General features: G+C 44.4%; 1 protein-coding gene across 50 annotated transcripts in view; it reads left to right on the forward strand.

Annotated features, from left to right (window-relative positions):
• birc6 (baculoviral IAP repeat containing 6) overlaps positions 1-13,207 on the forward strand; it is a 156,323-nt gene that overhangs the window by 13,204 nt on the left and 129,912 nt on the right. For 44 of the 50 annotated variants that reach the window (XM_090238853.1, XM_090238863.1, XM_090238866.1 and 41 more), the window contains exons 4-10: positions 3,600-3,793; positions 3,956-4,076; positions 4,371-4,453; positions 5,171-5,393; positions 5,712-5,878; positions 5,999-6,057; positions 6,164-7,657. In XM_090238853.1, the coding sequence (XP_090094979.1) occupies positions 3,600-3,793; positions 3,956-4,076; positions 4,371-4,453; positions 5,171-5,393; positions 5,712-5,878; positions 5,999-6,057; positions 6,164-7,657 (2,341 nt within the window). The remainder of the gene's footprint in view (positions 1-3,599; positions 3,794-3,955; positions 4,077-4,370; positions 4,454-5,170; positions 5,394-5,711; positions 5,879-5,998; positions 6,058-6,163; positions 7,658-13,207) is intronic. The other 6 variants (XM_090238859.1, XM_021610114.3, XM_090239148.1 and 3 more) reach the window with 1 other exon arrangement.

Consider the following 13,207-nt stretch of genomic DNA (forward strand, 5'->3'; position numbering starts at 1 on the left):
TAATAATCAGGATTGTGATGACAACATGTGTTCATTGCTATGATCATTGATCTCCTGAAGAAGATATCCCTTTTCTTTTCGGTTTGTGCCCCCAAATGTTCAGATATACTGGTAAAGTTACCAGGTTGTTAGCTAGTTAGCCAAGGAGGTAACATGACTGAACAAAGTGTAAACAAATGGTTGATGACGCGCGAGTAGTTTTAGAATGGCCAATGAGATGGTTTAGGGATGTAAAAGCGGCAATCAGATATTGGATCAAAATGTTGCGCCGGTAATATGGGTCAGATCTTTAAAAGCAAGCCGTGTACGCTGTAACGGTTGTGCAACCATGACCCTAACAAATCTGCACTTAGTTGTTTCTGAGTGCCCTAGAGAAACACGCATCTGGGATATTTAGTTCATAGTCACACAGTGCTCCCAAAATAAAACTAGTAGCACAGCCAAATATTTTCTTGCGTATGTGACCAACTTGGTCGCACTTTAGTGCACTGAGAGTTCCCATCAATATGTTTTGTGATTTGTTCATTCAACTGACATTACAAAAAATAAATCCCATTGCATGAGCCACATAAGTTATCATTTTAATGAAAATGATGCATTACCCTGAAAAATGATTGAATCACAATACCAGGCAGCCATTGCGAGGGTACCCATGAGTTTACCAGTCAAATTGCCGGTGTTAGAGGTTCCTAGCCTTTTTTTATTCATTCTATTTTTATGCGACTCAACTGCACGGGTGCCCGGCCGTCCTTCTGTTTGTTCCACACAATTTGTTTTTAAATGTTCATGATGTTTTATTTTATTTTCATGACTGTTTATCGTTAACTGTCGATGACAAGTTATACGGTGATTGTGCCAGCCCTAATCGTGTGATTTGTAATTTGGTAGCCTTCTGCTTTCCTTGATATCGTGTTGCTCTGTGGATGGATAAGTGCGGTTTTGGTTCTAGCAAAAACGGTGATTCTTCAATCGGCTTATAATTTCCCCACACTCTCCCAAACCAGTTTCCTTTATGTTCAGTGCAGGTCTAACAAAGAGGAAAGACTGTGGTTGTGTGACATTGCGTTTGTCTCTTTGATTATGCGTACATGCGCTCTCTTTCAGTGCCGGTGAGATCCTGAGACCTGACTGCAGTCTGCGACAAAGAGCAGAAACTGCAGACCTCATCGGCATATTTAATAGCCAGAGCAGGGGGACTAGCACCGCTTCTGTCCCAATGCCCACTCTCCACTCTGTGTAATTGAACCTGGGCTAAAACAAATCAGAATGTCAATCTTAAAATCACCCCCACCTCCCTCGATGCATAGAGTTTGGCCAGAAAGCTATCGGTGTGTAATGTGAAAGCCAAGGCACTGGGAATTCCCTATTTACTCACCCCTTTACTTCCTCCTCCAGAATTGGATGTGTATCTCCTGGTATGTGCTGGGCTGCCAAGGGCTGAGGACGCTGCCTTACCACTGCCTCTGTGGGCATCCCTGCCAGTGTGCTTCTACAGCAAACCATCATCCATTACACTGACTCCAATTGGAGTCCAATCTGCTAGTCACTGGTGGATGGTGAGGCTGGTCCAAGTTCAACATTAGCCTTTGACTCCCCACGTGTGACACACTCGATGTCTAATATATATGCGTCCTGTCTGCCATAAAACGCCCACAAGAAAAGGATATTTGTTCTTATACAATTTTTTTATGAACATCTTAGTTTATAAATCCATTTCCGTCTCACCATTGTTCTCTGCCTTTCCCTCGTATATTGTTGTGTTCCTGCCATGCAGCACAACACCCGCCCTTTGGCTATGCTCCAAAGATTTTAAACACACCTCTATGTAGAGAGATTAAGCTCTCACTCACATAGGACTGGGTGACCTACTAGTTCAGTCTTATTTAACAGGGATGTGTGTATCTTTGTAAGATAATCTTGTTCTATAACCAGTGAGTTACTCCAGACTAGGGCTAATGTTCCATTTCAAGAATAAATAACTTTTCTCCTGGGTAACGTGGTATTTCCCGCCAAAACAGGAAGTGTCGTTCTAAAGCATGTAATTCTAAAGCAAGAGTCATCGATAATCTTGCAAGGTTTTGTTTTATGATAGTTAAATAAATCAACACCTGACAAAGTAAAATGTTGGACAAATACACTTAGGCTAGCATACATCGGGCGGCAGGGTAGCTAGTGGTTAGAGAGTTGGACTAGTAACCGAAAGGTTGCAAGTTCAAATCCCCCAGCTGACAAGGTACAAATCTGTCATTCTGCCCCTGAACAGGCAGTTAACCCACTGTTCCTAGGCCGTCATTGAAAATAAGAATTTGTTCTTAACTGACTTGCCCAGTTAAATAAAGGTAAAAAAAATAAATATATATATATATATATAGCCACGGCATAAAATGCATTTAAATGGCAACATAAACTTTGTGTTGATGTTGAAGAAGACACCCAGTAGGCTACGAGCTGAAAAGGGATCTGTGCAGCACAGTGGAGGAAGTGAGGAAGATTGCACATAACTTTAGCAAGTCGGAGGTCTGTGATGGAAGAGTGGGAAAGGGCTCAAGTTCAAATTGGACTGCAGCACACGTTTGGAACAGTCTGGCCGATATGGTAGATGTGTGTACCGCAATACTGTCTGCAATAGCATGGTAGGAGAAGCTGTCCCTCGCGGCAATTTCTGCTCGAATTTCATCCAGTGCTTACATCGCCTTGAGGTAAGACTGCATCGTTCTAGAACGTTTTGCCGCTAAACCCCCCTGTTCTCTTGCTGAAGCCCCCTCTATACACTTGCATTGCAACACTTGCATGGATGTGGGTCCGGATGAAACAGGCTTCAATTTTGCCCTTGCAGATGTAGTTTTCTTCCTTGGTGGCATTAGTTTTATTGAAGCTTTACGCAGGTGAATTAATAAAAGTAGGTAGGCCTACCCTACAGTGGGAAGCCAGATTAAGACATTGCATATAACAGTTCAGTTTCACATCATGCTGTTCATATAAATGATATATTGTAATTTACCAGTTTATTTATCCCGGGGAATGGGATAACTGTCTGAAGTCTCTAACTCGGTTCCCACTATTAAACCCTACCCCAGACATGACTGTTTACTCATGCACATTATTTTACCACTGGTTCCATAGCTTCCATTGCTGAGAACCATGGCAGAAGAATCCTCTCCACTGGCCTTCAGCGCCAACCAGCACTCTGTTACATCAAAATCACTTTGCTGTTGCACTATTTCATTTAGCGCCCAGTAATTTATCTTGGTATACCGTGACGTACCTATATTGTGAATGTTTTTTTTCTTCTCTCCCTTGTATTAAAATAAATACACCAAGGCCTGATATTGGAAGTTTACCCAACGTCCAACCTCTTTTCCTTCTTAACTCACAATCATGTAACCATCCACTTCTGTCCCAATATTGAATTTTCACTTTCCAACTGACCTCTCACATAATTGCATACATTGTATAATATATAGGAAATAAGGCAAACCATGGTTGTTTTAAATTTTATTTGTACCAGCAGGGATGGGATGCGGTACTACAAAAATTAAACTAGGCTCGCTGGACACTGCTCTATCCTTTTCCCTCTAACACTGTCTTTCCCTCTCCAGTGGGCAACAGTGACGTTTCATCTTCCACACCATGTGCTAAAGTTGGTCGCCAGTGCCATCGTGACTGAGCTGAAGAAGATCAACCAGAACGTCGCTGCCTTGTCTGTGGCCTCGTCCATCATGGACAGGCTCTCCTACCTCTTACCAAGTGCACGGCCTGAGCTGGGGGTGGGCCCAGGGCGCTCTGTAGATAGGTGAGCAGGACCTTAAACCATGACAAACCTCATAATGCACCAGAGGCGTTAAAATGACTCAAATAACCTCATCTCCCCAATACCAATCGGATGTATTTCGTTCCTTTTGTTTTGCCTGTATTTCTGGATTGACAAGTTTGACCCTTGCGGTCTGTCTTTCAGATCATTGATGTACAGTGAGGCAAATAGGAGAGAAACGTTCATGTCGTGGCCCCATGCCGGGTACAGGTGGGCACAGCCTGACCCCATGGCCCAAGCAGGATTTTACCACCAGGTAGGCAGTGTAAGGACACCACCTCTCCCATCATCTCTCCCTCTAATGCTTGCATAGTGAAGAAAAATGTACATTTGATCCTCCAATTACATGTTTATCATGCACGCACACACTAGTTTGCATGCCGTTTGAGACCCAAGTTGCTGCATGGCACATTATTGCTGATGCAGTATAAAGAGGCATAATATTTCTGTACATAAAGTGTAAAAGATTAGTTTTTTTTTAATAGTGTGTATGGCTGAGCCTCATGATGCTTGGCTTGGAGTCCCTTCTTGTTGTGAAATTCCTTTTCTCTCTCTGCAGCCTGCCTCTACCGGTGATGACAGGGCAATGTGTTTCACATGCAGTGTCTGCCTAGTGTGTTGGGAGCCCACTGATGAACCATGGTGAGTCACTCATTAGTGCCGAGCGATTAACCAACATTTAGTTAATTTTGGGGATTATAATAGAATTTAGGTTCAATTACTTGAATTCATTAATTTCGGGGCTGTTTTTGTTGTCCTAACGATTCGTTCTCTAGAGAGAAATCCAATCATTCACAAGTGAAATCAACTCTTGAGCTATGTGAGATGCTGGTGCTGTAGTTTTTATTAAGCAAATATTCAGCCTAGTTCAGCGCAGAAAGGTGGTAATTAACTACAGTCACCATAATCCATTGCACCATTTTTTTCAGTCTCGGACACGGGTCAGAGAGGAAGAGGCGAAGCGAAAGGTTACACTCTTTAACAAAATCTGTCCAAAATAATCCCAATGTATTTCTATTGGTTTATTTTGGACCTAACCTTGCCTTTGGGACAACGACTCCCAATCTCAGGGTAGAGACATGAGCATCTCGTCATTCATTATATACAGATCTCTGGACGGGCACTTTTAAAAAGCTCTAAAATCATTGTAATGTCATTATTTTATATTGCCTTTTAATGCATTTAAATCAAATCTCAAACCGTGACTACTTTTAAATAATTTAACTGAAATGGAACCGACCAAACAAACTACTAATCGCTCAGCACTCTCTCTCACACACACACACCACAGAACATTCAGATCGCACATTAATTCACCTCTAAACAACATAATGACCATGACCTCCGCCTTCTCGTCAGGTCCGAGCACGAGCGTCACTCCCCCAACTGTCCGTTTGTGAAGGGTGAGCACACTCAGAACGTGCCCCTGTCCGTCACTCTGGCCACCAGCCCCGCCCAGTTCCCCACCCCTGACGGCTCAGATAAGATCGCCTGCTACGGCTTCGGCAGCTGCCCCCACTTCCTGGCAGCCGCCACAAAGCGTGGCAAAATCTGCATCTGGGACGTGTCCAAGCTCATGAAGGTAAGGCTGCGCGGCGTGGTGGGAAACATGATACTGATGACAATGTGAAGGTTTCATCTGGCCCTAGGGGAACTGGTGAAGTCAATATTTCAAAGTAATGTCATTGGGTAAAGAAGTAGAGTTTTGCTGATGTCTGCCTCCATGCTATGCTTTTGGTGTGTGTCTGGGTGGCATGAGCGTGAGTCCTGGATGTCAGACTTTATTGACATACATAAAACTTATGAAGGCATGAATATATAATACATGTATCTCTATGTGCCTGTTGTTATTTCTCATGTTTGATTTGAAGATTCATGATTGTTTTTGCTTTCCCTTCAGGTGCACTTGAAATTTGAAATCAACCCCTACGACCCGGCGATCCTGCGACAGCTGATTCTGTCTGGGAGCGAGCAGGCCCTGGGGACCCAGGAGTCCAGGAGGCCCACCTTAGCCTGGCTAGAGGACTCCTCAAGCTGCTCAGACATACCAAAACTAGAGGGGGACAGGTACTACTGGACACACTCTATGCACACCTAGTCAATGAGAGTTTAAATGGAGTTGTGTTAAGTGTATGTGTAAAATAAAGGAAATCTGTTAGGACCTCTTTTTCTTTGTCTCTCTGCCAGTGATGACCAGTTGGAGGATTCTGACAGTGAAGAGCATTCCAGATCAGAGTCCGTGACGGGTATAAAGTCACTCTTCAAATCTTCTTATTCTTTCGGTCCGTAGACTACTTTCTAGGTATCCATAAGATGACCTATCGCATTTATTTGTGTCTTTCCTGTTCCCAGGCCACCCGTCCCAGAGGGAGAGCATGGAGGTGAGCCTGGGTGTGACAGCGCTCAGCGTCCTGCAGCAGCCAGAGAAACTCCAGTGGGAGGTTGTGGCCAGCGTGTTGGAGGACACAGTCAAGGACCTGGAGGAGCTGGGTGCCAACCCTTCCCTGGCCCAGGCCAAGGCCGACAAGGCCAAGGAGAAGCTCCCGGAGCACCACAACATTCCTTTCCCTTGCCTGCTGGCTGGAGGCCTGCTCAGTTACCTTGCTGCCCCACTCCCCTCCTCCCGCCGCTCCATGGACGGCCCCCTCAGGACTCAGGGCCCCGAGCCTCCCCATGTCGTGCCTGACCAGGGCCCCATGGAGATAGAGTCCTGTAACCTCACTCCCTTGGAGCTGGGCTCGCCCAACTCGGCCGCACCCACCGTGCGCAGGACTATGCCCGTGCTCTTGCTCTACAGCTTCAAGGAGTCGGAGGAGAAGTCGTCGGGCAAGGTGTTTGCTCAGATGAACAATCTAATGAGCAAGGGGCTGCATGAGGAGGGCTTCTCCGTGCCGCAGATCATCGAGATGGAGTTTGACACCCACGAGCAGCTGCTGCTCCAAGACCCGCCCATCACCTACATCCAGCAGTTTGCAGACGCTGCCGCCAATTTAGCCACCCTGGACGGGGACAAGTGGAGCTCGCTTGCGCCGCGGCCGGGAGCCCTGGTGCAGTGTCTGCGGCTGCCCAAGCAGCTGGAGGAGGAGAACCTCTACGTGGACTCCATCACGCCCTGCTCAGACGGCGTGCACCTGCTGGTGGGGCTACAGCCCTGCTCTGTGGAGTCTCTCAGTGCCATCAACCAGGTGGAGGTCCTCAACAACCTCAACCGCCTCCACTCAGCCCTCTGCAGCCGCCGCAAGGGAGAGCTCCAGCCCCTGCCCACACTGGCCAACGGACACGAAGCCCTCGCCTCCGCCTCGCCCCCTCAGACCCCACTCATCCTGCCCCCGCCTGACCAGCAGCAGCAACAGCCGTCCAGGGCCCTGGGAGGCTGTGGGGGTGGAGGCTACCTGGCCCTCTACAAGCTCAACTACTCCACCCGCATTGTCACTCTGGAGGAGGAGCCTATCAAGGTGCAGCACATCAGAGACCCCCGGGACGCCGTCACCTCCCTCATCCTGCTTCCGCCAGACGTGCTGGATGGAAGGGAGGACGACAGCGAGGAGGCCTCAGAGGAGAAACCTCAGCGTGGGTTTAAAAATGGCTCTGGCTGCGGCCATGTGTCTGGGTGTGGGCCAGGGACTGGTACCAGCAGCACCAAGGTGAAGCAGGCAGACGTGGCTGGACTGGGCCACCTGGTGATCACCACTCAGGCAGGGTACATAATGATCCTAGACCTTTCCACTTTGGAGGTCCTGGCCAAAGTGGAGCCGCCCAAGACGGATGGGACGGTGGATGAGATTGACCCTTTCGTCTCTGTCACCTACTGCTCCGGGACTGACCGCCTGTGCGCTTGCACTAAAGGTGAGGAATGAATCAGAGTCTAAGGCAGAAATGACATTACTTAGATTCCCCAGGTTTTAATGGTGCAGATGATGTTGTACTATCATTGTAATAATCTGCCAACGCCTGGATAAGTGATTACTATATATGATACAACAATGAAAAAAGATGACCTGTGTGTGTGTGTGTGTGTGAGACGTGAGCGAAGCCTGGAGGGGGGTAATGTGTTCTAGGGAGTCAGGTTTGTTTTTGAACATTTGTGTGGCTTGGTCCACCAGCTGTTTTACAGTCTGTGCTGCAGGCTGGCATTTATTGAAAGTAGAAAAAGAAACAAGTGGGGTTTTTAAATTATTTCACTATTGGAATAGTATCATTAAGTTTGGTAGAATATCCATATATTCTAAATAAATGTTATTATTTTTATGTTTTTAACCTGAGCACTGCTGCGCGAAGGAGAGAGGCCGCTGCGCTATTGCTGCAGCGGAGCCGGTGTGTGTGTGAGATTGAAGTCTGCAGACGGAGGGAGGTAGAGAGAGATGCAGTAGCCAAGGCAACTTGGCTTCAGCCAAGACTAGCTAACTTGTAACTAACTTTGCATTATGGTTTGCAAGTACTCGGGTAGTGAATTGATGTTAGCTTCAGCTGTAAGGTAGTAAGGAAGTTAGCTTACAAAGCTGGAAGTTACTGTAATGTTTTGCAAACAGTAATTAATAGTTTCTACATGGCGTGTTCAAGTATCTTAAAAGAAAAATGTATTATTTTTTTTTTTACCCCTTTTTCTCCCCAATTTCATGGTATCCAATTGTTTAGTAGCTACTATCTTGTCTCATTGCTACAACTCCCGTACGGGTTCGGGAGAGACGAAGGTTGAAAGTCATGCGTCCTCCGATACACAACCCAACACTGCTTCTTAACACAGCGCGCATCCAACCCGGAAGCCAGCCGCACCAATGTGTCGGAGGCTACACCGTGCACCTGGCAACCTTGGTTAGTGTGCACTGCTCCCGGCCCGCCACAGGAGTCGCCGGTGCGCGATGAGACAAGGATATCCCTACCGGCCAACCCCTCCCTAACCCGGACGACGCTAGGCCAATTGTGCGTCGCCCCACGGACTTCCCGGTCGCGGCCGGTTACGACAGAGCCTCGGCGCGAACCCAGAGTCTCTGGTGGCACAGCTGGCGCTGCAGTAGAGCGCCCTTAACCACTGCGCCACCCGGGAGGCCCTATTCAAGTATCTTAACTACTGTGCAGCATGAGTGTGAAGCTAGCATGAATTTGGCCTGCGGTGATTAAAAAAAATTATAATAATTTGGACATAAGACTGTAAAAACCCCAGCAAATCAGCTCCAAATTATTTTAATTTAGAAAATCTGTTTCAAAGTATTCCCAAGCATAATAGAGATATGCAGTTGAAGTCTGAGGTTTACATACACCTTAGCCAAATAGATTTAAATTCAGTTTTTCACAATTCCTGACATTTAATCCTAGTAAAAAGTCCCTGTCTTAGGTCAGTTAGGATCACCACTATATTTTAAGAATGTGAAATGTCAGAACAATAGTCGAGAGAATGATTTATTTCCGCTTTTATTTCTTTCATCACATTCACAGTGGGTCAGAAATGTACATACACTCCATTAGTATTTGGTAGCATTGCCTTTAAATTGTTTTACTTGGGTCAAATGTTTCAGATAGCCTTCCACAAGCTTCCCACAATAAGTTGGGTGAATTTTGTCCCATTCCTCCTGACAGGGCTGGTGTAACTGAGTCAGGTTTGTAGGCCTCCTTGCTCGCACACTCTTTTTTCAGTTCTGCCCACAAATGTTCTATGGGATTGAGGTCAGGGCTTTGTGATGGCCACTCCAATACCTTGACTTTGTTGTCCTTATGCCACTTTGCGAGTGTGCTTGGGGTCATTGTGCATTTGCAAGACCCATTTTTGACCAAGCTTTAACTTCCTGACTGATGTCTTGAGATGTTGCTTCAATATATCCACATAATTTTCCTGCCTTATGATATTATCTATTTTTGAAGTGCACCAGTCCCTCCTGCAGCAAAGCACCCCCACAACATGATGCTGCCACCCCTGTGCTTCACGGTTGGGATGGTGTTCTTCGGGCTTGCAAGCCTCCCCTTTTCCTCCAAACATAACTATGGTCATTATGGCCAAACAGTTCTATTTTCGTTTCATCAGACCAGAGGACATTTCTCCAAAAATTACCATCTTTGTCCCCATGTGCAGTTGCAAACCGTAGTCTTGCTTGGCGGTTTTAGAGCAGTGGCTTCTTCCTTGCTGAGAGGCCTTTCAGGTTATGTCGATATAGGACTCGTTTTACTGTGGATATAGATACTTTTGTACGTGTTTCCTCCAGCATCTTCACAGGGTCCTTTTGCTGTTCTGGGATTGATTTGCACTTTTCGCGCCAAATTACTTTAGTCTCTAGGAGACAGAACGCATCTCCTTCCTGAGGGGTATGACGGCTGCGTAGTCTCATTGTGTTTATACTATTGTTTGTACAGATGAACGTGGTACCTTCAGGCATTTGGAAATTGCTCCCAAGGATGAACCAGACTTGTGGAGGTCTACAATTATTTTTCTGAGGTCTTGGCTGATTTCTTTTGATTTTCACATGATGTCAAGCAAAGAGGCACTGAGTGTGAAGGTAGGCCTTGAAATACATCCACAGGTACACCTCCAATTGACTCAAATGATGTCAATTAGCCTATCAGAAGCTTCTAAAGCCATGACATCATGTTCTGGAATTTTCCAAGCTGTTTAAAGGCTCAGTCAACTTAGTGTATGTAAACTTCTGACCCACTGGAATTGTGATACAGTGAAATAATCTGTCCGTTAACAATTGTTGGAAAAATCATTTGTCATGCACAAAGTAGATGTCCTAACAAACTATAGTTTTGGCAAGTCAGTTAACAGTAAATGTGTTGAGTGGTTGAAAAACAGGTTTTAATGACTCCAACCTAAGTGTATGTAAACTTCTGACTTCACCTGTATGTGATTGTATACAAACGTAAGCAAGGTTTGAAAATGTTTTGGTTAAAAATATATCTGTGCTTCTTGTTGTCAATTTGCAGTGTACAGATTATTTGTAGTTTGTTACGGCCCCCTGACCATCTGCTCAAGAAATGAATTGGCCTGTGGCTGAATCGAGTTGATGATCCCTGGGCAAGAGCTAGAAAAGAGTGGAGCAGCCACTGTGCACTCGAGCTAGGGGATTTCAGCTGCACTTTCAATCAGTAGATGATGTGAGGCTTGTTTGACAGAAGTACTGAATGTAACAAATTTGAGTACAGAACCGTTTTCTTTCATGTTCTGGTATGGATAAAGTATAGACCTTTCGGTATACTGTGCGACACTTTATAGCCTTCTCCTCATTCAGCATTTAAAAGAAAAATGCATTGCATTATTGAACTCTCCACTTGCTACACACATTGAGTCACTTTGCCACTTGGTTTGGCCAACATAAACTACAAGCTACATGAAGGCTACCGGTCGTCACTAGTTACCAAATCAAATGTATTAGTCACATGCGCTGAAAACAACAGGTGTAGACTTTACAGTGAAATGCTTACTTACGAGCCCCTTCTCAGCTGTGCAGAGTTAAAAAGCAAGTAATAATAATGGAAATAGTGACAATAAAAACGAGGCTATATACAAGGTGTACCAGTACAGAGTGAATGTGCAGGGGTACGAGGTAATGAATCATTTAAAGTGTCATGGAAAGTATTCAGACCCCATGACTTATTTCACATTTTGTTACAGCCTTGATTATAAGCTCCCTGCCCACTCAAACTTCCTGGTAGTTAGCCATGAGTCATTTTTCAACCCCCTTTTTTACAGTATTTTTGTCCTCACTCATCTTTGCAAATGTATAAACAAATAAAATACAGTAGTATATCTAATTTACATAAGTATTCAATGACTTAATACTTTGCAGAAGCACCTTTGGCAGCAATTACAGCTGTGAGTCTTTCTGGGTATGTCTCTAAGAGCTTTCCACACCTGGATTGTGCACATTTGCCCATTTTAAAACAAAAAACGAATTACAATATAATAATTTTTTTCCAAAATTCTTCAAGCTCTGTCCAATTGGTTGTTGATCATTGCGAGACAACCATGTTCAGGTCTTTCCATTTCAATCAGATTTAAGTAAAAACTGTAATTAGGCCACTCAGGAACATTCATGGTCCTGCTTAAAGGTAAATTAATCTCCCAGTGTCTGGTGGAAAGCAGACTGAACCAGGTTTTCCTCTCGGATTTTCCCTGTGCTTAGCGCCATTCCATTTCTTTTTTTCATCCTGAAAAACTCCCCAGTCCTTAACTATTACGAGGGGCGCCAGGTAGCCGAGTGGTTAGAGCGTTGGGCTAGTAACTGAAAGGTTGCTAGATCGAAAGCCCGAGCTGACAAGGTAAAAATCTGTTGTTCTGCCCCTAAACAGGCAGTTAACCCCCTGTTTCTAGGCTGTCATTTTCAATAAGAATTTGTTCTTAACTGACTTGCCTAGTTACATTTTTTTATAAGAAAACTTATAACATGATGCAGCCATCACTATGCTTGGAAATATGGTGGTTATCAGTAATATGCTGGGGGCAAATCCAACTCAACACTTTGTATTCAGGACAAAAAGTGAATTGCTTGTTGCCTTGTTGCAAACAGGATGCATGTTTTAGAATATTTTTTTTATTCAGCACAGGCTTCCTTTTGACTTTGTAAATTAGGTTACTGTTGTGGCGCCACTACAATGTTGTTGAGCAGCCCTCCGTTTTCTCCTATCACAGCCATTAAACTCTAGCTGTCCCTTCCTCTGAGTTAGGAAGGACGCCTGTATCTTTGTTGTGACTGGGTGTATTGATACACCATCCATAGTGTAATTAATAACTTCACCATGCTCAAAGGGATATTCAATGTCTGCTTTTTTTTCCTCTTTGCCTTCTACTAATAGGTGCCTTTTGTGAGGCATTAGAAAACCTCCCTGGTCTTTGTGGTTGAATCTGTGTTTAAAATGCACTGTTCAACTGAGGGACCTCACAGTTATCTGTATGTGTGGGGTACATAGATGAGGTAGTCATTCAAAAATCATGTTAGAACACTTCTTGCACACAGAGTGAGTCCATGCAATGTATTATGTGACTTGTTAAGCACGTTTTTTACTCTTTAATTTATTTAGGCTTGCCATGACAAAGGGGTTGAATATTTAATGACTCAAGACATTGCAGCCTTTCATTTTTTATTAATTTCTAAAGAAAAAAAATACAATTACACTTTGACTACTTTGACTTTAGTGTGTATAACAGTGACAAATCTAAATGTAATCAATTTTAAATTCAGGCTTTAACAACAATGTGGATAAAGTAAAGGGCTGTGAATAATTTCTGAAGGCACTGTGTACCCTTGTAACAATGTCACATGGATATTGTAATTTATAAAAAGCTTTTTCAGTGTTAAAATAGGCTTAATTTTTCTCACAAATTATATTCGAAAGTATTCTAATACCAAAGTCTGTTCGAATAGTTGAAGAACCGTGCACATCCTAGTTGTCATATGATAAAATAAAAAT

The sequence above is a fragment of the Oncorhynchus mykiss genome, chromosome 1 (assembly GCF_057628025.1).
Source record: "Oncorhynchus mykiss isolate SJ-2025 chromosome 1, ASM5762802v1, whole genome shotgun sequence".
Classification (NCBI taxonomy): Eukaryota; Metazoa; Chordata; class Actinopteri; order Salmoniformes; family Salmonidae; genus Oncorhynchus; species Oncorhynchus mykiss.